At 30.8% G+C, this 23489-nt stretch overlaps 1 protein-coding gene across 2 annotated transcripts in view; it reads left to right on the plus strand.

Annotated features, from left to right (window-relative positions):
- LOC143071339 (stabilizer of axonemal microtubules 2-like) overlaps positions 1-21319 on the plus strand; it is a 29098-nt gene extending 7779 nt beyond the window's left edge. The window contains exons 2-5 of one of the 2 annotated variants that reach the window (XM_076245584.1): positions 1094-1267; positions 11718-11830; positions 15354-15440; positions 16897-21319. In XM_076245584.1, coding sequence (XP_076101699.1) covers positions 1094-1267; positions 11718-11830; positions 15354-15440; positions 16897-17858 — 1336 coding nt within the window. In that variant the 3' untranslated portion in view covers positions 17859-21319. Of the gene's footprint in view, positions 1-1093; positions 1268-6143; positions 6874-11717; positions 11831-15353; positions 15441-16896 lie in introns of those variants that run through there. The other variant, XM_076245583.1, reaches the window with a different exon arrangement.
- Positions 21320-23489: the final 2170 nt, after the last annotated feature.

Raw genomic sequence — 23489 nt, forward strand, 5'->3', positions numbered from 1 at the left:
TTAATTATTGCTATAACATCTATATTTTTATTAGTTATGTCATTTTTAAAAGCAGTGCACTGCATACTTTGATGAAGTTTTTTGGAAAATACTACCAGCTCTGTTTGTTATCATGAATAATCTTCCTCAGAATATAAAAAAACAAACTATTTTATTATTGCAAGACTTTTGCAAAATCTTATATTATTGTTTACAACATAACTTTGTAAAATCATGTATTCCTTTTTATATCTGTTTTCATCTAAATTGTTCCTATTTTGAAATACAGTTACCTCCCTTTGAACTGGAAACAGATTTGATACAATTACAGCTGTTATCAGTCACTTATTCTAATGCAACAACTTTTGTAACGTTCATTTTGATTGGATAACGTCACTTTCTTACATGGCATCAATTGACAATTGATGCTATGGGGCGTACGCACATGCGCAGACTGCATATGACAGATTTTAATTACATGTTTTAACGTTGTTTTCTGTCAGTTTCATTAGAATGGAGATAACAATATTGTATTTTAAGCTCCGACGGCATCAATTGGGGATTTGATGGTCGCAAATACCCGTTTACTGTCTCCGCTAATGCGTCGCCAGTAAACTTAATTTGCGACCATCAAATCCCCAATTGATGCCGTCGGAGCTTAAAATACAATACAGTTATCTCCTAATTGTCATTGTGTAAAATTTAGCTTAATTCTATTTGATACATGCATGTACAAAACTTTTATAATAATTTTTGAACACAAATTTCAGTTTAAACAACAGAATTAAAGTATTTGTAACTAGAATATCTTTATCATCATAAAAATTATGTAGGTTTGAAAAAGCCTATAGATATTTCAAAATTGAACAAATTCTGAATTTTTAAACTAATTACTGATGAATCAACTTGATAAATTGATAAAATTTATATTTCTGAATACATTAATCATAATAATATGTCTACATGTATATATATAAAAAAAATCAAATTACAGGAGAGTCCCTAAGTTTCAATGTAATCCATGACAATTTTGTTCATGTAAATATATATAGGTAGCATGATAATTTGATCTCAAGGTTATATACAGTATTCTTAAATTCATTTTTCCTTTCAGAAAGCATATGGTTCCACATGTTCACAAAGATATTATCGGCCAAGGTGATCCATCATATAAAACTACTGAATATTCCAATGTCTATAGGCAACATCCTCTCTGTCCACGGGAAAACTTTAAACCCAACCATGAGGCTATGCATGGTGGTGACTTCCAAGATAGAACTACACAAAGGTAGGTCTTAATACCTCACGTCTTAAGTCTTAACCCAACCATAAGGCTATGTTACGTGTAGATTTCAAAGATAGAACAACTCAAGGGTAGGTCTTAATACTCCACTTCTAGTCTTAACCAAACCATAAGGCTATACAAGGTGGTGACTTCTAAGATAGCCGTATACCCGAAGGGAGGTCTAGTCTTAAACCCAACTACGAGGCTTTGCAAGGCGTTTACTTCCAAAATAGAATTACTCAAAGGTAGGTCTTAATACCTCAATTTTATATATATATATATTCCAACATGATGAGGCCTTACAAGGCTACAAAGTTCATGAAGGTAGCTTTTGATGGTCCTTCCTATACATGTTTTGTATAAGTGTCAAAGTTGCAATTTTGAGCATATTTTGCATTTACTATTCGGTCACAGGTTAGCAAATACATCATATGTTGATAAAAACCTACAGTAAAATGAATACAAAAACGATTTCAGAACCTGAATTGCAAAAAATTAAAAACTGGTGTTAAATAAGATTGAAGGGAAATTGGCCATACCTCTTTTTATTGATACTTGACACACATAAATTAGGCATGTATGGAGGTATAATTGAAAAAAAATCCACCAGGCCCTTATATGTTTTGGCCCAAATTGACATTAAGGTACAGGTAGGTTATACGAATTAACACTATGTTGATGTTGATTTTAAACTTATGAAGAACAAAATTACAGTCCACAATAATGTTGTAGGTTTTTTGTTGAAGGATTTCTTCTTACAGATCTAATCAAAACTTCAGAATGAAATATCAATCTCTTTTTGGTAGAAATTGGAAAGAGACATAAAAAGTTGTAGGAACTTGTACATATATAACCCATTACATCATTTCACCTTTCAAACCAATTAGTAAGCTTCCATTCCAACAAAAATCCAAAGCTGATTTAGTAAACATTATAACTGTGTTTTGGATATTTGAAATTTAAGATTTAAATATAAAATAATGTGTAGGTAAATAATTCTAAACACGACATCATTATGTCTGAGGGAGATCTTCAAGGTTGAGAATTATAAAAGGGAATGTCAGACAATAAACACAATATCAAAGTAAACATATTTTATAAACACAAGCATTCAATGCATAAAAACCTTGAAAATTTATTAATCTATCAGATAAAACTCATTTATGAATAAACAAGCTAATACTTACCACAAGGATTTCTAATACCATCAATACCTAAAATTCTTTGAAAAGAAACAGAAAACAACAATAGTTACTGTATTTCATATTTAAGCAAAACATGGATGGTTTTGTTTGATTATGTGTTATTGAACCCATGCTCCTAATCATATGTAATAATTATCATATACTTAGACTAAATAACATATAAATTTTACCGTATGATAATAGCATTAAATTGACGTAAATTCCATATTTTTCGAATTGGTGCTTAGCGGGCTGATATGAAAAGTTTATCACATGCTTCGATTGTTATCACATGCCTTTCCGTAACGTTATCACATGGCATTCCGGTAATACTCGGCCAATTCCGGAAAATACACCTTAATGTTACGTTTTCAGTGAAAAACATTACAAAGTAGTGTACAAAATAATTTCTTGAATACTGGAAAGTATATTGTTTAAAATAATAAAAAAAAAAAAAAAAAAAAAAAAAAAAAAAAAAAAAAAATTATTTAATAAATGCATTTTTTAAGTTTTTCTGAAACATAATTTAGAAAGTTTCTTTAAAAAGTTGACTTTTCCAAACAATGATCATTATGTATATTGTTGACTTATTTTTTTGTCGATTCGTCCATATTTATATGTTTTTTTGTCTTTCTCTCTCTCTATTGAGGCATATAATAGAAAGATTTCAGATTGAATGTATCAAATTTTGGGTCCGACGGCCGTGAACTCATGTTTTTACTCTTTAAACTTCGGGAACCACGTAAAAGGATCAATATATAAATCTGTTATTTTTCTCTACTGTTGAAGCATATGATAAAAAGATCATAACATGTCATTTTTCATATCGCATGTATTATCAGCCCTCGGTCAATATCAGCCCTCGAGCCATGCAGCTCTTGGGCTGATATTGAACCTAGGGCTGATAATACATGCGATATGAAAAATGCCATGTAATAATCTGATAATATCATAGACATAAAGGTTTGCATAACAAAATATCAACATTATTTTAAATATAGTAATTGTAAATACTACCAAAAAGTAACATGTCTCACAGAACATGCATGATATAAGAAGAGTTCATGGGGGGGGGGGGGGGAAATAGACATTACTAGGGTATGCATGCAAGACATGATACATATACAACACATTTTAGTGTTGTATTAACCAAAAAAAAAATACCGGTTGTTGTGATTGCAATTGATCATGTTAAAGTAAGGCTATCTTCTTTGCCCTTTCAATCCCGTTTGTCAGCTACATTGTAAGTTGCATACACAAAAGTCCATGTAAAAGAGGATGCTTTTGCAAATTATTCTATGTTAAAGGTGATATAAAAAGACTGACATTTGTGGGAATATTGTTTTGTTGGTATATTTTAAATCATATTTTCAAATTTTATACCAAACTGAGAAGGAGAGACTTGATAACTTACAAACTCCCAGTTCAAAGGTCAAGTTGCAATTCAATATTGAGTTCTTCTTGGTACAAACTTTCAATTGCGGAAATGTTTTTAAATATTGTTCCAAAGTGATCTTTCCTGATATATATGTTACTAGAACACACCCGCGAAATCGCGGGCATTCAGAGCGTAGTTTAAAGTATCAGTATGTAAAGTGTTGTTGGAAGAATTTTGTTAAATACAGAATGACTGGAGAATTTCAGCAAAAGTATCATATATAAGTCATAGGTTATTGGGGACAGGAAAATGTTTTTTTTTTACCCTCCACCTTTAATTCCAAAGTTCACAATTTTTGGTTTTCTATCAATTTCAATATGAACATACATTTAGTATGTTATGAACATTTATTTAAGTAGGGAGCCTGTAATTCAGTGGTTGTCGTTTGTTTATGTGTTACATATTTGTTTTTCGTTCATTTTTTGTACATAAATAAGGCCGCTAGTTTTCTCGTTTGCATTGTTTTACATTGTCATTTCGGGGCCTTTTGAAGCAGAGTATGCGGTATGGGCTTTGCTCTTTGTTGAAGGCCGTACGGTAACCTATAATTGTTAATTTCTGTGTCATTTTGGTCTCTTGTGGAGAGTTGTCTCAACATGGCAATCATACCACATCTTCTTTTTTTTTTTTGTAATCAATGAATTTTGTAAAAGATTTAATGACTGGAGAATTTCAGAAAAAGTATCAAAAGTTCACATGAATAATTTTAGCGCTTATCTGTATATTATGAACATTCATTACTATATAAATATTAAAGCGTATTTAAGTTTCAATTCTAAGTTTACTAATCGATCCATGGTGATATAGTATACAGACCCTCTCTATTTAATAAACTCTGCGACTGCCGTGGATAGTAAACTTGAAAATGATAACAGATAAAATTCTGAAAATACACTTTATTCGTAGTATATGTATGTTCAAAGTAACAGAAAAACGCAAACCGGAAGTCTAATCTGACTTAAAATTTCGTACAATGACGGGACAATACCCGGATGCCTTTTTTCTCGTTTTTCTCCTAAAATAACTCAATCTGAATAATCATATGAATGGATGACAAATGCGACTATGCACTGTACCTATAGGACACAGAGGCGTGTTGATTAATTTATTGTGGAAAGAAGAGAAGCGACACCAAAAATGAGGTCTTCTCGTTTAATAGTATAGATGCTGAAAAGGGGGATAACTCATCAGACTATTTTTTGTGCATTTTTAGACCCCATTTACTAAAATTCTGCCTCAAAGTGCCAGTCTTAAGCCGTTGTGGTCTTTAATCTGACCTTTAACTTAAAACTTTAAAAAAAAAAAAAAAATATGGACTGTAAGATGTGTGTCCTTTGATTGGCATTGGTTTCAATGTTTGTTCATTCAATTTTATGTGGGTTTTTTTCATACTACATTGTACATGTAAAAATATGTACATGTAAAATAATTTTCCACTTTTTAGTCAAATTTAAGATTTTTCAGTTACGTACACACCCTTAAATTTCATAAAAACTGAGAAAATAAAAGTGATATTATATAGCTACATCATAAATGGGAATTATTTTGAAGAAAATGTAAAACATCTTAAAATATACCAGTATATCATGCGATTATTACCATGTTACATCTACTGTTATGTCATTTTTGGAAAGGAAACCTTGGTATGAGTTATTTGGTCTTTTTATTTTGATTTTAATTTGAGAATAAATAGTAATACTGTACCAGTTTTACTAACAGTAAACAAAAATACAACTTTTGTATTTGAATGAAGAAAAAATAGTTTGCATGAAAAAGATCAATAAGATTTTTCATTAAAGTTTATTTTTGGTTCTTGATTATAATTACTGATTGTGGTGACAGAAATGTTGAAAGTAAATAGTTTTTTAACACAAAACATAAAAAAGACAGAAAGCTAATAAATAAACTTGCCAGTTTTGATTTTAATTATTCTGTAGATTAGTTTTAACTCACGGTGATAAGTTCTATGAATGCTCTGATATCCCTGATCTCATTTTATAATTAAATAATATGTATTCATAGCGCAAATTTTCAGTATAATTCATACAATAAAATCTCAATTTGTCAAATCAAGTATTAAAAATAATAAACAGTCGGCCAGAGCCATGGTGATTTATTGAGCCTATCTGCTTGCATACATAATTTTAAACTTAAACTCGGTTAAGCTACAGGGTACCAATAAAAATTCAATATCGAAATGCATCAACATGAAGGCTCATTTAGGGTAACCGTTATCAAAAACTATTGATAACCATGTATTAAAGGGTCTTATGAATATATTAGAGAAATCGTACCTCTATTTGATAACAATGTATAAAAATCTACTTAAGCCAATAGATATTTACCCTCATACTCTGTAATTATAGTTCACACCCTTGAAAGCAACTTATTATTTGGTATTTAATTCGGGGGACTAGCCGTCCATACAAGTTTTAGGAATTTATATACCCCATCTATAATGTAAACATGCCTATTTAAGCTCACATGATATAAAAGGTGAAAAATCAATTAAGAAGACATTATCTTGGAATACCCACATCAGTGAACATGGCTTATATTCTGTTGGATAAAGACGGGGGTATCCCTGGACACAGTAAGGAGGCAATGACTCCAAGAAATACTCCCAGGGATACAAATGTAAGGCAGCATGATCCAGAATTCTTTACAAAACTGGATGAACAAAATATTCAGAGAATAGATGACCGTGAAAGTCGACGTAAAGAGGATGCTAAATGGATGATTTATGATAAAAGAGGTGATGATAGAGCAATGCCTGTTAGTAGGCAAAATAATATTGGATATACACAGGAAGATATGGCACAAAATTCGCCTCGAGATCATGAATTTTATACAAAACTTGATGAGGAAAGTGTCACTAGGATTCGTGACAGGGAAAATAAACGTCAAGAGGCTGCTAAATGGATGGTTTATGATAAAGTTGCCTATGATAAAGCAGTTCCTGTAATTGGTAAAAGTCCTAGGCGAGGGTTAGTACAATGTTGTAGGTCCCTATTTGTAAGAAATAAAAAGATAAATTCATGAAAGATATAGAAAACATGTCTACTTCATGTTAATTTTGTCTTTGTTCCTCATGTTCTAGACTGGTTGTATTTTTTTCTTCTTTTTATGAAAGTTGAAAACTAAGCTTAGTAATTTCATGGTTAAGTTTTGTTATAAAATCCTAGATCTTGCAAAAAAAAAAACTAGATTATGGCTTTAGTTTACTTTGGGCATAAAAATATCACGATTATGGTACATTTTGGTATTTATTCATGAAAATAAGTTGTATGACAAATCTAGATGCATGGTAAGTATGATAAAACTGTTCCATGTTTCAAAATTTATACCATAAAAGGATAAGTATGATCTATTCACTATTACTGTTTTTAAAGACTGAATGGTAATGTATTTGTTTCCTGATTTTACAGTCCTTGCCAAGCAGGGAAGGTATCATCATCAACTTGTTTCTTCTTATTAAGTTTTGTATTTGCATTATTAAAAAAAGTTACTCAAGTCAATGTTTTATTTACTGATGTACATGAAGAATGTTTCTTCGTTCAGTTGGACAAATCATGCTATTCAGAATAGTCCTTTATATCTATGTCAGATCCGGTCTACCATACTATTAAATGTAACTACAATTTTGAAATAAATAAGGCAATTAAATGTAAAACTTTAAGGCTGCAAATTACTAAGTAAAATATTTAAATAAAATTTGTAGAAGTCAATTATACAAGTTTTGATTTAAACAATAACATTTATATACAGTATAGATTTTTGGCTACATTTAAAGTCATTACATTTTTGAAATTTGAAAAGATCTTTAGGAAAAAAAATTTAATTATGTGCTAGCTTACAGAATACAGTTACACAACATCTCACATGGAAAAGTGATGTATTTTAAAGTATGCCATTAAAAATGATTAAAGGATGAGACAGTTTAAACTCTTGTAATGTCATATTTTTACCAGATAAAATTCTTTTATCCAGTTCAAATGTCTTTTTGGATAGAGGGTCTCGTAGGGAGGGGTCTTGATGACTGTTTAGTCTGATTCCTATATCCCACTTATTATTGTAATAATAATGCTTTTAATTTCATGTGACAGCCGACTTTGTTTCCTGTTTTCATGCACAATAATTTGACTTTGTTGAGTCAAGCTTACAAAAAAATAAGTCAATCCAGCATCATTGCTTATAGACCCCAATGAGACCCATTATACATTGTACCTGTTGATCTATGTAGTTTATTCCGGATACATTTGCTTGACTTGACTCCTATTGTAAATGTAGATTTCATTTTTATTTTGTAGTTTTTCAATTATTTTGATTTTTTTGTACATTCTTCTTTGTTTTGATACTTTATTGATTATCTGTCATCATTCCAGACAATATATATCAGCATTCAAGAGATCTAGGACTAGCTATACCTTTATGTCAGAAAAGACAATGCTCATGAGAAAAACTAATTTGCTTAACATACCTTGTTTGTTATTTTTTTCCCTACAAGCTGCTTTTATTATCTGGCTTTGTTTATTCCTTTTTAAATTGACCACTTGCAACTTCCTCCTATATCAATAAAATTGTTCATCTGACTATTTTTATGACATAAGATAAACGTTTGAACAATCATTCAGAAAATTCTTTTTTGAGGCAGCTATAAGTTCTTCAAAGTTATAAGAACTTGGAGTTGGTGGCAAGGTTTTAATTAATTCCCATTTATTTAGAACAATTTAATTTTATAGGTAGACACTATAGAGCTTTGAAATAGACGTATTGTTTTGATCCCTGTTTATTATTATTGAAGGCTGTTTAAGGACCTCTTGATCTCTAATTTGGGTTAAATCTTTCTCTGTTATTTGATTGTCCTCTCATTGAGTGATGCATTGTGTTCTGCCATCTTCTTTGATATAATACATATAGTTTTTATGCCCCATTTATGGGCATTATGTTTTCTGGTCTGTGCTTCTGTTCGTCCATCTGTCTGTTTGTTTGTCCGTCTGTTCGTTTGTCAGTCCATTCGTTTGTCCATCTGTTCGTCCGTCTGTCCCGCTTCAGGTTAAAGGTTTTGATCAAGGTAGTTTTTGATGAAGTTTAAGTCCAATCAACTTGAAACTTAGTACACATGTTCCCTATGATATGATCTTTCTAATTTTAATGCCAAATTAGAGATTTTCCCACATTTTCATGGTCAATAGAACATAGAAAATGATAGTGCAGTGGAAATGTTTGATGATGCTGAATTCAGACCCCTTTATTGACAGCCAAAGAATTTTTAAAAAAAGTGTTTACAAAGCATCATAACACTATAGTTATCAAGATTTGGCACCAATATAATTTTATACTTATAGCAATGCTTCTAGACTGCTTTTCAATTAATTGAGTGAATAACAATTTTCATGGAATGAAAAAGAGTGGGTACCAATTTTCATGGAATGAAAAATATAAATATTCTTGGATACTTGATTTTGTGGTTTTGCCAAAAGTTGAAAACTTTTCATAAAATCCTTTCCTATGAGAAATTTTCACCAAGAAACCTACAAATCCAGGACAATTGGTTCCTAATGAATAATAATGAACTCTGAGTATATGGATAGCTCTTAATCACAAAGAGCCTGGTCAAGTTGTTTATTAATTCAGTAGAAACAGAGACATTTAGTTAAATTTATATTATATTTCTCTTGTAGGAATGACAAAAGATTTGACATGGTTACAAATTTTGTTCATTACAGAATAGGTACAGAATACTTGTTCTAAAAGGAACAGATATTATCTGATTGTTTATAGCACAGTTTCCATTTTCAGGATATCCAGATTTTATTTTTTTTTAATTCTGGACCTCAGGACCCCTCTGACCCCCCCTCTTAATAGGCTGACCAAATATACAATGACAACTTCAATACAAAATTCTTAAGAACAAAATTCATAAAGAGATAGAACAATCTACTGTTGAAACTATGTATGTTGGACATACATATAAACTAATGGGAGGATATGAATAGTATATTGAGTACTCAACCCTCCCCCTTTTTAGCTCACCTGGCCCAAAGGGCCAAGTGAGCTTTTCCCATCGTCGTCCGGCGTCGTTAACTTTTACAAAAATCTTCTCCTCTGAAACTACTCGGCCAAATTACACCAAACTTGGCCAAAATCATCATTGGGGTATCTAGTTTAAAAAATGTGTCCGGTGACCCGGCCAACCATCCAAGATGGCCGCCATGGCTAAAAATAGAACATAGGGGTAAAATGCAGTTTTTGGCTTATAACTCAAAAACCAAAGCATTTAGAGCAAATCTGACAAGGGGTAAACTTGTGTAACAGGTCCAGATCTATCTGCCCTGAAATTTTCAGATAAATCAGATAACCTGTTGTTGGGTTGCTGCCCCTGAATTAGTAATTTTAAGGAAATTTTGCTGTTTTTGGTTATTATCTTGAATATTATTATAGATAGAGATAAACTGTAAACAGCAATAATGTTCAGCAAAGTAATATTTACAAATAAGTCAACATGACCGAAATGGTCAGTTGACCCCTTTAGGAGTTATTGCCCTTTATAGTCAATTTTTAACCATTTTTCGTAAATCTTAGTAATCTTTTACAAAAATCTTCTCCTCTGAAACTACTTGGCCAATCAATCTAAACTTGGCCACAACCATCTTTAGGGTATGTAGTTTGAAAAATGTGTCCAGTGACCCAGCCATCCAATCAAGATGGCCGCCATGGCTAAAAATAGAACCTTGGGTAAAATGCAGTTTTTGGCTTATAACTCAAAAACCAAAGCATTTAGAGTAAATCTGACATGAGGTAAATTTGTTTATCAGGTCAAGATTTACCTGCCCTGAAATTTTCAGATGAATTGGACAACCCAGTTTTGGGTTGCTGCCCCAGAATAAGTAATTTTAATGAAATTTTGCTGTTTTTGGTTATTATCTTGAATATTATTATAGATAGAGATAAACTGTAAACAGCAATAATGTTCAGCAAAAAAAGATTTACAAATAAGTCAACATGACCGAAATGGTCAGTTGACCCCTTTAGGAGTTATTGCCCTTAATAGTCAATTTTTAACCATTTTTCGTAAATCTTAGTAATCTTTTACATCTTCTCCTCTGAAACTACTTGGCCAAATTACACCAAACTTGGCCAAAATCATCATTGGGGTATCTAGTTTAAAAAATGTGTCCAGTGACCCGGCCAACCATCCAAGATGGCCGCCATGGCTAAAAATAGAACATAGGGGGTAAAATGCAGTTTTGGGCTTATAACTCAAAAACCAAAGCATTTAGAGCAAATCTGACGGGGTAAAATGGTGTAACAGGTCAAGATCTATCTGCCTTGAAATTTTCAGATAAATAGGATAACCTGTTGTTGGGTTGCTGCCCCTGAATTAGTAATTTTAAGGAAATTTTGCTGTTTTTGGTTATTATCTTGAATATTGTTATAGATAGAGATAACTTGTAAACAGCAATAATGTTCAGCTAAATAAGATCTAGAAATAAGTCAACATGACCAAAATCGTCAGTTGACCCCTTAAGGAGTTGTTGCCCATTTTCTTCAATTTTTAACAATTTTCACTAATTTGGTAAATTTTTGTAAATTTTTACAAAATATTTTTCACTGTATCTAAAGGTCCAAGTTTATTATAGATAGAGAAAATTCTAAGTACCAAGAATGTTCAGTAAAGTAAGATCTACAAACACATCACTATCAGCAAAACACAATTTTGTCATGAATCCATCTGTGTCCTTTGTTTAATATGCACATAGACCAAGGTGAGTGACACAGGCTCTTTAGAGCCTCTAGTTTATCTCATTATTAATCCTTTCCTTTACAGACAAGATTATGTGCCACATCCTATTGAGAAGCCGTATGTTAGACAGGCTGAGCAATATAAAAGACCAGAAGGAAATATGGATGGCATGACGTCTTACAAGAAAGAATATACAGGTTGGTTGGTTCTAACTTTTAAAACTGAAAAATCTGTTACTGTTTCCTTAGTTTTATGCTTTTAAATATATCTGTCATTAAGTCTGTCTGTTTTTATTTTACTTCTTCCAACTACAAAGTTCATTGTCAATTTTAGGTTTAATCCTAAATACATTCAAATTTTTCATTTTTACTATAATTAAAATTAAAACACTTTGAGGATTTCAATGCTTTTAAATTTGTGTCCAACAAAATAAAAAAAAACATTACTGGAAAACAAGAGATCCCAACAAATTTTATTCCAAATTGAAACACTCAACTATTTCTTTGTCAAATGTTTGGATTTTGATTGATATATATAAAAAAAAAAAATGCTTTCATGCAAATGTAGTATGTAAAAAAAATGCTTTCATGCAAATGTAGTATATATAAAAAAAACTGCTTTCGTGCAAATGTAGTATCAGTAACACTTTAATAATCTTTAAGTAACTTGGATTAAGCAATGTTTTAGGATTTAATTACAGAAAAGTTGCTTAGTCTTGCACAACGAAATATTATAAAATTGAGATAGTTTTATTATAAAACTGATACAGAAGAGTTTTCTAATTATTTTTGTCTCCCTTAAGACCTGAATCTTTAGTAATTGCAGCATCTATTGAGACAAGCAAACAAAATGTAATTGCACACAAGCCAATAAGCAAATAATTAGTAATTATCCTCATTATGAATGATGTTTGATATATAAGAGGTTTCTGAGTGTATGTATTGTCTAACTTACAAACCTGGAAGTTTTCATCAGTACAAGAAATGTAGGTTGGTTTAATGGCTCTGTTCCAATAATCTTTATTTTTCCCCAAAATATATGATTATTATTTTAAATATTCGTGTTTTCACTGTTCTGATTTTTTCTCATGAAAAGAAACTGTATTACGGTATACATGTAAATTGAAACAATACAAAGTTTGGGACAATAAGGAATTGTCAATCATTCACATGTCTTTCTCTTAACACATGACCATTGCTAGTTAGATGTATATAATTGTTTGTGACAATAATATTATGTTTTGCACTTTTGTCTTTATCAATAAACTGGTTTTGATATTGCTGGGATTTTATTTCAATTGATATGATGTTTCTCTTTAGTAGCTGTATTTTGTTATGGTTATTAAAAATTTAAAGAATTTTAATTCATATTTTATATTAAAACCATCATTTTTTTTATCATTTTAATATCAAGTTCTTTAATATTACGCTTCAGTTTCTATTGCTTTGACAAATCATTGTTATATAAAATGAAAATATGTTTTTTTACTGATATGCTCATTTTCAAATGATTTTAAAATTTTAATATGAATGTTTGATGAAATCCTACAGTGCAATCAATAAAATAGGAATCAGGTATCCTTATAAATTAAAACATCAATGCTTGTAATCTGGGCCAAAGTAAGAAGAATTGATTTCACGATCTGTTGTGTTATATATCCTAGTAACATCAAGTATTTTTTTTCCTTAAGTGCTATTAAGACAGGAAAATACTTCAACCCGCTACAACAATCTTAATGTTAACAAGAAAGATATCGTGAGAACGTGCAAGAAACAGGGATATTAGTATAGACATTGTTTTTAAGTTCAATAAACATGTATGTCTTTGTCAACAGCCACTATTATAACTTAATCTTGATACATTATATATTGTTTAAACTTTTACTTAGGCAAAGTTTTTGTTACAAGCTGAATACCTTACTGAGAAATTTCATGTTCCTTAAATTACAATGATTACAGGTTTAAATTCAAATTTTAATGTCTAGATAACATGATATTTTTTTTAGTTTTAAGCCAAGAAGTTGGTATGAAATTGGCCTTTGAATCAAATAATTACATAATTTTCTGAGATATATGCAGATTTTTTTAATACTGAATTGATAAAGCATTGCAGCTTTGGTTGAAATTATTTTCTTTTTCATGGATTATTCAATAAATACACATAATCATGAGCCCACTCCTTTGAGCATGTTGAGAAACCGTATTAAACACTAAATTCTTTGATTGCCCTTGTTGTTGAAATAACTCTTTAGTGCTGCAAGTCTTTTGTTCCATAATTTTTCTTATACCTTAAGTTGGTTTGACAATTTTAAAATATGTAAGATGGTGATATGTGATTTGTGATATTCTGTGAATTTTCAAATTTAAAAGAAAAACTGAATTAAAGGTCCTCTAGTTAGATATAAACTATATAGTCTTAAAAGATAAGTTTAACATATTCCTTTACAATTGATATGTTGTAAATGTTGTTCTGACCATTTCTACCTCACAGCCCATCGTAAGTGGAAAACTTCATTATAGGGTCTTTCTTTTAAAGTTATGTCCATAAGGAGTTAATAGTAGCAAATTATAATTTCTAAATATAAGATCTAGTCACTTTTTCAGTTCCCTTTATCCAAATTGCAAACAACAAGGGTATGTTGTAAAACATCAAGAGACTATGTAAACTTGTCTTGAAATTGCAATTTGTTCTCAATTGTTTCCTTAGATTCAAATTAAATTGTTAATTTTGTATCTGTGTTTGTTCTTGGATCATGCAAAATAAAGCCTTTCCTTTAATATATTTACTTGTTAGCTTAAATTATTGTAAAAATCTCTCCTGGTGTAGTCAGTGGATATTTCTACATAGATATTGAGATATGACAGAATTTTGAAGATTGAATATTCCTCATTAATTTTCATTGAACTGTATATCGAGTATGACTTTTGTTCATTTGTAAAATATGACAAGTAGTTATCAATGTCCGAGGTCAAACTCTTCAATGCTGATCATAGACTAATGATAAAAGGTACAAAGAAATTCCACTAGAATTGATTTACTCAACGTTTTCTTAAGATCATTGTTGTTAATATTTGAACTTCTCTTTTTCCGTATACACTTCATGATTTTTTGATAAATGATATATGGATTTATATTGACACAACAAATTTGAACTGATTTATAAATTTAAATGTCTGAATGGAAAAGACTAACTTGCACTTAACAATGTTACTTTGTTGATCAGATTTGGGTAAATATTGATATATTGATGATGTTGCTATTGGTGAAAAGGGGAGATAACTCAAAATGATATAATAAAATATTATAAAAAGTTGCTATTGATAATATCCTACTGTTTTAATTTCTTTTAAAGGATAGAAAACAGTAAAAACAATATATGTATTTGATTTAAATTATGGTTAAAAAAAACTCTTTAATCTAGTAAAGGGAAGCATTATTCAATAAAGTAAAGTAATAATTATGTATTGTGTAAAACCAGTATACTCTATCATCTATAGACCTGTAAAATAGGTATAAATAAGGTATAATGTAAATTAACTGAGATTTTGTGTATTTGGGTGGAGGAGGATTTTGGTTGAATATAAACTTTTGTATCTACTGACAGTCCTTATTCTGTGTTAGATTTAAATAAATTTGCATTTTTTTACATGATTTCTCTTCAGGAAGACTAACATAACTGTGAACACTACTAAAAACTAAATTCTATATTTGTATTTTCAGAAAAGCACCCAGAAAGAGTGCATGCTATAAAACATGACGGACAGAGACTACCAGGAGGAAGATTTGAAGGAGAACCTACATATAGAGGTACATATTTATATTCAGATAAGTAATAAAAAAAACCCAATATATTATAAGAATCAGGAGATGTGTTATATAATTACCAATGAGGCAACTATATTTACCAGAGTTTAAATGAAGTGGATATAAGTAATTATAGGTAACTGTATGGCCTTCAACAATTAGAAAAACCCATACCCAAAAGTCTGTTATAAAAGGCATGAACATGATTATTATGAAACAATTCAAATGTGAAAACAGCAAGATAAAACAATACAATTTGCAAAGAACATAAATGATAGATATTATTAAAAGTTATTGATTTGAAATATACTATACTAGAACACACCTGCGAAATCGCGGGCATTCAGAGCGTAGTTTAAAGTATGTAAAGTGTTGTTGGAAGAATTTTGTGAAATATTGAATGACTGGAGAATTTCAGTAAAAGTATCATAAATCGTAAGTTATTGCGGACAGGAAAATATTTTTTTTAATCCCTCCTCCTTTATTTTCAATATGAATATACATTTAGTATGTTATGAACATTTAAGTAAGGAGCCTGTACTTCAGTGGTTGCCGTTTGTTTATGTGTTACATACTTGTTTTTCGTTCATGTTTTGTGCATATTTAAGGCCGCTAGTTTTCTCGTTTGAATTGTTTTACATTGTCATTTCGGTGCCTTTTAAAGCGGAGTATGCGGTATGGTCTTTGCTCGTTGTTGAAGGCCGTACGATGACCTATAGTTTTGAATTTCTGTGTCATTTTGGTCTCTTGTGGAGAGTTGTCAACATGGCAATCATACCACATCTTCTTTTTTTTGTAATCAATGAATTTTGTAAAAGATTTAATGACTGGAGAATTTCAGAAAAGGTATCAAAAGTGCACATGAATAATTTTAGCGCTTATATGTATATTATGAACATTCACTATATAAATAAAGTGTATTTAAATACTTTCAATTCTAAGTTTCTAATCGATCCATGGTGGTCATTGATATAGTATACAGACCCTCTCTATTTAATAAACTCTGACCACCATGGACAGTAAACTTGAAAATGATAGCAGATAGAATTCTGAAAATACACTTTATTCGTATGTTCAAAGTATACAGAAAAATGCAAACCGGAAGTATAATCTGACTTAAAATTTGGTCCAATGACGGGACAATATCCGGATGCCCTTTTTCTCGTTTTTCTCCCAAAGTAACTCAATCTGAATAATCATATGAATGGATGACAAATGCGACTATGCACTGTACCTATAGGACACAGAGGCGTGTTGATTAATTTATTGTGGAAAGAAGAGAAGCGACACCCAAAATTAGGTCTTCTCGTTTAATAGTATAGATAGTGAGGTTTACTTTCTGAACTCTGGGTTTTGCATTTAGAAGGGTCTAACAACATGTTTTTTTGTAATGGCATAAATCTGATAAATTTATATCTTTCATAAAATGTGAAAAAAATATCATCTTCTATTTTATAAGCTGACTACAAAAAATGGGAAACCAGCAGACAAGAACCTTATGGCTTAAGAGATTCCTATCAGGCTCCAACACAACCATTTGGAGGGGAGAGTACCATGCATCATGATTTCCGTAAATATAACCAGGCCAAACGTGAACCATTAAGACCAATGGAAGCTGCTATCGGATCAGACCAACCTTTTGCTGACATGACAGATTATCGTGCTGAATACAAGAAACATGCTCTCCCCGCCAAACACCTTCATCAACAAGAGGGATACAAACCATCATCAGCACCTCTGGATGACCTTACAACCTTTAGACGAGACTACAAAGGTCAACATGGACAACCAACCAGAAGCTTTAAACCTGATAATGCTGCTTTCTCATCTGGACAACCATTGGAAGATACAACAACCAATCGTAAAGATTATATCAAGTGGCCAATGGATAGACCATATGTGCATCAACATGACGCATACCAAAAACCTGAAGGTGAAATGTACACACAAACAACTCATAATGCTACATACAAACAACTACCATTAACAAAAAATCTGGCAATGAGACCAACATCTGCTGGCAAAGCAAGAAATGCTCCTTTTGATGGTACTACTAATTATTCTCAAGATTATAAGAAATGGGCATTACAAAAAAATCAACCACACCAAAGAGATGAATATCAACCTAATAATGCTCCATTTGAAGGCATGCCCACATACAAGGCTCACTATGTACCTCATGGTGTTCATCCTACCCAGTCATTCCGTCCAGATAACACAGCATTCCAGAGCAATGCTAGATTTGAAGATGGTACAATGTACAGAACTGATTATACCAAAAAACAAATGCCACTTTGTCCATGCCATGATCCACAATTACCAGCTAACAGAGTGATCATGTGTGAAAGGCATAACGTACCTGTCATGTCAACGATACAGAAATTACCCATGTCGGCACGTACACCAATGGCTGTCGCATAACATTCTTATATCTTTCTTATGTCTGTGATATATACTATATTTTTATAAAGAAATGCTGCTGAACCCTATTACATAATATGATATCTACATGAAAAGAATTTATAGTGATAAAGACATTTTCTGGATGGGAAGATGTTGTCCTGTATCGGAATACATGTTCCATATTGTATACTTTAGATTTTTTAATTAACTTCACTCAGGTTGTTTAAATTATTATCACTGAAAAAAATCATGATTTAAGGTATTTTATGAAAGATTTTTTTAAATATGTTAGAAAAACATCAGGGCTTGGTTAAGATTTCTGCCAATGTTTAAATAAGTTATAAAAACAAAAGTGCAGTTTTTGTCATATCTTATTAAGTGAAAATTTAAAGATGTTGTGGGTTGTACTTGGTATAATACCACTTATAGAGTGATTATTGTCTTGAAGATTTCTTGGGTATAGAAGTGTCCTTTATTATACTATAATACTCTTTTGCTATTGTTTATTTATTCTTGTAGTGCCATTGTTAATTTTTGCAATATTCCTCTGTTTTATGTATTGAGTCGTTTCCTTTAACCTGACACTGTAAGTTTTGGTTAAAGGGGCACTAGCTACGAGATATATAAAAAATCAAAAGTATGATTTTTTTTGTTCAATCATTAATGGAATTGAAAAGGTGAAATAATAATTTGCTTTTATCAGCTAAAATGGTTCTATTTTGTCAAATTAAGCTAATAAACATTGATAATGAGTTATTCACTTGCAAGGGAATAATTCTACCTCATTAAATCCATATTCATGTGAACTCCAATTTAACCCTGTAGAAAGTGAAAGAATAACGCATGCATTGTCCGTGTACAGGTATTTAAAGGAAAAGAATGTCAACATTGAAAGTGAAACAAAGGTAAATAATTTGATTAACTGATTCGATCCACACAAAATCATTCTTATAAAAGTAAAAACGACAATAAACATAAATTTTTTAATCTATAATACCAAATTTAACAGACCTATAAAAATCCAATTGGGCAAGTTGCTTAATCTATTTATATCTGTGTTTATGTTTACATCGCTTATATGGTCATAGAAGGTCAACTGGATAGTTAATTAGATGAAGTCTTGGCTAAATATCACACGAAACAATGCAACATCTTATTGAGACCATGTCCTGTAAATTGTTTATTTGATATTTTTGATAGTTTCGAAAAATGTTTTACATTGTTATAAATAAAATATGAGAATTTGAGTCAAATCAGTGAACATGAATTTGGCAGCTAGTGCCCCTTTAAGTCAGGCCTATTGTGTGGAAAATAATTACTGGATTTGTTTTTGCTCACTTAGAGTAGCACTGTTAAATGGCACTAGTAAGGCATGATATGCAAGTTTTCAAATAATTTTATAGAATGGTGCAAGTAATTTGTATACCCCTCCTCCCCCATCTAACTATGAGACTTTACATATTTGACCAATCAATATTGCTTATCCCTGTTGAAAGGTCACAGCTTTGGCCATTCTTATCTGTCCAGATATCATGCACGAGGACACAGACTGTGCTAAGTTGGTAAAAAACAATTCCGCTATGAATGAAATGTCATATGACTTTAATTGTAGATTATTTATCTGGAAAATATTTGCTAAATGGATTTAGAGTTTTAGGTAGTGATGTGCCAACATATTTATGCTTTAATAAAGCACATTGATTTATGATGTAAATAATTGTGATACATGTAGATAAGCTTGCCATGGGAAAACAGAGATTTGCAAAAGATTTCTATTTTTAGAAAATTATGCATTCAACAGAGTTTATTCATTATTATTTCTTTCGACATCATTGATAATATATAAAAACTTAAGCTCTTTTTCTATTTTGATATTTCGATGTTTTGAGAAATTAATATTTGTTTTATTATAACAGGGCTTTATCTTTCTTGATTTTGATTTTATTTGATAATGACTATATATATAGCAAATGACTAGATGATCTTTCATTTAGGTGTATGCTGCCATTAAGTTTTAAAAATAGTGCCTCAAAGATTTATATCTCAAAAAGTGCTTTTTAATATTTAATTATTACCTGTCAATCACGACATGTAAAAAATGAGTGTAAAGAAATAGTGCTTTCTAAACAAAGATATAATCCGTCCTTTTCATGTTGTCTGTGATTTTTTACTTATTAATCTATTCACCGTTGTTATTTATAAGAGTTGTTATTGCACCACTTTATTATTTACTGCAGCTGTTATGAGTTATATTTTATATATTGTTAGTATGTTTTAGTGTCATTTTGTTATATTTCATTCTTTGGTAGTTAAGAAACAAATGCCTTATTTATTCACTGTTGCCATATTTAGGTCTGTTTGATTATTTGGTTTTATTTTGGAGCATCCTTATGTACAGATTTATAACCTTACCTACAAGATAAGTTGTCAATAAGATTGATAGATACTTAGTATCTATAGCATTATGCAAAAACATTTTCTCCAACAAAAAAATGATTAAAAAAGATTGAAGACAAGGTCATATACCTGTTAATAAATAGTATTCTCTTGCTAGTATGAATTTGAACTTTCTTAAATATTTTCAATTAAGGCTTATACTGTTTACTAGGCCAAAAAAGAACTCTCTTCTTTATTTTCTTATGTAAGACTAAAAGCATTCATACTCTGATTAAAATTGATTAACTTAAACAACTGATGACTTTTACCCTAAATAACTATGTTGATTCATGTCTAACTTTTTTGCTATGACCTTCAAAATTATTATAAGGGGAGCTAATTTGTCTTAATTTCCTCTCCAAAATTAAATTATACTAAACCATACTAATTTTTCCAGATGTGTTCCACTTTGTTACTTTACAAATGTTACTGTTATAAGAAATTCTTTTTATGCTTCTGTTATTTGTTTTATTCTTTATTTAAACAAATTCAGCTATAATTGAAATTGTAGCTTTGGTAAACTTAATCTTTACTTTTAATGTTTCGAAACTTTTTTAAAAGTAAAGATTTTTATGTGATATTTTTTTACAAAATGTGTATTCCTATTTCTGATTGATAAAGGATTTAATTTTATCATTTAAATGTCTCTAACAGATTACAATGTCAGTTAGCAGTTAATTTAATTTTGACAGTGATCATGATAAATGGTACGTCTTAACTTAAATATGAAATCTCCTTTTGAGCAGAAACCTCTTAAAGTGCAATTTGAAAATCCTCCTTCATAAATTTTAACATGAATTGGGAAAATAATGGATTAGTAGGTAAAATTTATTCAAAGCCTTGGCATTTGATATAAGTTATTCATACATTCACGCCACAATTCATAAATCATGTATTAAATACATCAACATTGCTTTTTAGAAATTTTTGTAACTCACTGTAAATAAATCAGACATTGTCTTTGTAAGACAGATTCTAAATATTTCACAATATGGAGAAAAATGGATATTATGTATTAGTAGAACATAAAAAAAAAAAGAATATATACACAATTGTTTTTTATTTAATGGTCAGTTCCAAAACCACCTTGATGATTTTGTGGTAGAGTGCTCATCTCAAATTCAGAAGGTCAAACTAAAGACTAAAGCTGGTATAAGCTGCTTCTCTGCGTTTATCATTCAGTGATAGCAGCAATGGGTATTGCACTTGGAAAAAATTATGTGTATGGTTTAATTGACAAGTCTTCCTTTAGACTGTTATCTTGAATGGTGTAACCACGGTGGAAGAGTGGTCTTAGTATTTCATCTACAGTAATGAGGTTGTGAGTTCAATACTGCTAGTAGCAAAAATTGTCTTACCTATATCTGTCTTGAGGTGGAATGCCTGATTTCCCAAACTGAAGGTTGGTAATTTTCTCCTGGTATTGCAGCTTCCTGCACTAATCAATGTATTTAAAAACTTGCTGCTATGATAAAACTAAGTATGTTGAAAGTGTGCAATCAATCAATGATGTTAATTTGCACAATGGGGTTTGAATCGTATCTGTAGAAAGAATAATGCATTACATAAGAAAATGGAGAAAAACAAATGATCCATGACAAAAAATCACTACATGCACAGCAGAAAAACACATCAAGCAAAGGAACAGCACTTTGATTGCTGTTCTTCATCACAAAGTCCAGGACAGATAAAATACTCTCACCTCACTGCAAGTTTAAGAAGGCCCCTAACACCTCCCTTGTCTAGAATATCATAGATCTCTTTAATTGGATATATATATACAGCAAAGCAATTGATTCATTTCTGAGTATTCGCTTAGACATGTAGGTTGAAAGATAAGATCAATCTCCTTTTTGTAAGTAACACCAATACCAATACTGTAACACATACACAGTTGGTTTTTGACTAACTAAAATATTCTTGATCTTTTAAAAGTTTCTGTACATATATATGTAGCTGCTTTTGCTGTAACATAAAAGGACAAGGCGCTGGGGTTGATTCCAAATGATACAACTTTATAAAGGACATCCCAGAACTCTGGTCATCGTACGGCATTCAATAGTTGTACAGGCTAATACGATAAAGAAAGGTATAAAAGGCATCTGGCGTGACAAAATGTGAATTGATTTAAACGAAAAATCAAACTGACGACCTGACTCATGCTTACACTATAAATGAAACCGAATATAACAGACTGGAACCAATAACAACTACTGGTTTATAGCAGGGACATTCAATAGTAGTTAGTATATACTGTCCCAGTTTGCAGGCTCCTAACTTCTGACAAGCAAATAAAGAATGTGGCGAAGATTTAACGTGTTTGCGATTAATTGCTTAACCCTTTTCATAAACTAAGAACTATATAACACATGCGTTATAGAAATTTCAGCTCTAAACTGGTGTATTGGTTTAACATTTCAACACAAAGGCAAACTGTAAGAAACATCTGAAAAGGCTATACCAATCAGATTGGCACGAAGCACAACTAAAATCAACCAGCAGGGTTGTACTCTCGTATAGACAGCTTTCTATGTCTTTGAAAGAATTTGGTATGGTGATTCCCCATGTAAACTGCAAAAAGGTGGGAAAATACCAAGTACTAAATCTTAAGAGTGATCACTCTTACTGAAAGCTAGGTAAAATCCAATGTGTTCGAGATTAGGACCATCTAAGCCATATTCAAAGATCTTACTTACCCTTGTGAATCATTATTTAAAGGAGCCATAAGTTTACATGGATTATACATATGACGGGTTCTATAATATCCATTTTAAATATTTGGATTTGATAATCCGTTTGCAATAAGGTTTCTAGTCAAACTTCTCAAACACATCTTTGTGTTTTTGAAATAATTTAGTAAAAATGTAAGTATTGAGTAATTGGCGGTAAATGAAATTACCATGCAGTTATACAGTAACATACATATTTACGTTTATTGGAATATAAACTGACACCACTAATACACGAGCATTGTGAACGAGTCTGAAACAAGAATATTAAAACGGGACCAAGATAATGTCCCCGTGCAATAAGAGAGAATTAACAATAGCCTAGGAACATAATCTCCTATATTTGGTCGTAATTTGGTATGTTGATTCCCCATGTAAAACTGTAACATCAAAAACCAGGAAAAGAACATACATTAGTTATTAGTACAAAAAGTAATTGCACATTGGAATTATAAATAGCGCAAATTCTAAATGTTTTCGAAAA

The sequence above is a fragment of the Mytilus galloprovincialis genome, chromosome 4 (assembly GCF_965363235.1).
Source record: "Mytilus galloprovincialis chromosome 4, xbMytGall1.hap1.1, whole genome shotgun sequence".
Lineage (NCBI taxonomy): Eukaryota > Metazoa > Mollusca > Bivalvia > Mytilida > Mytilidae > Mytilus > Mytilus galloprovincialis.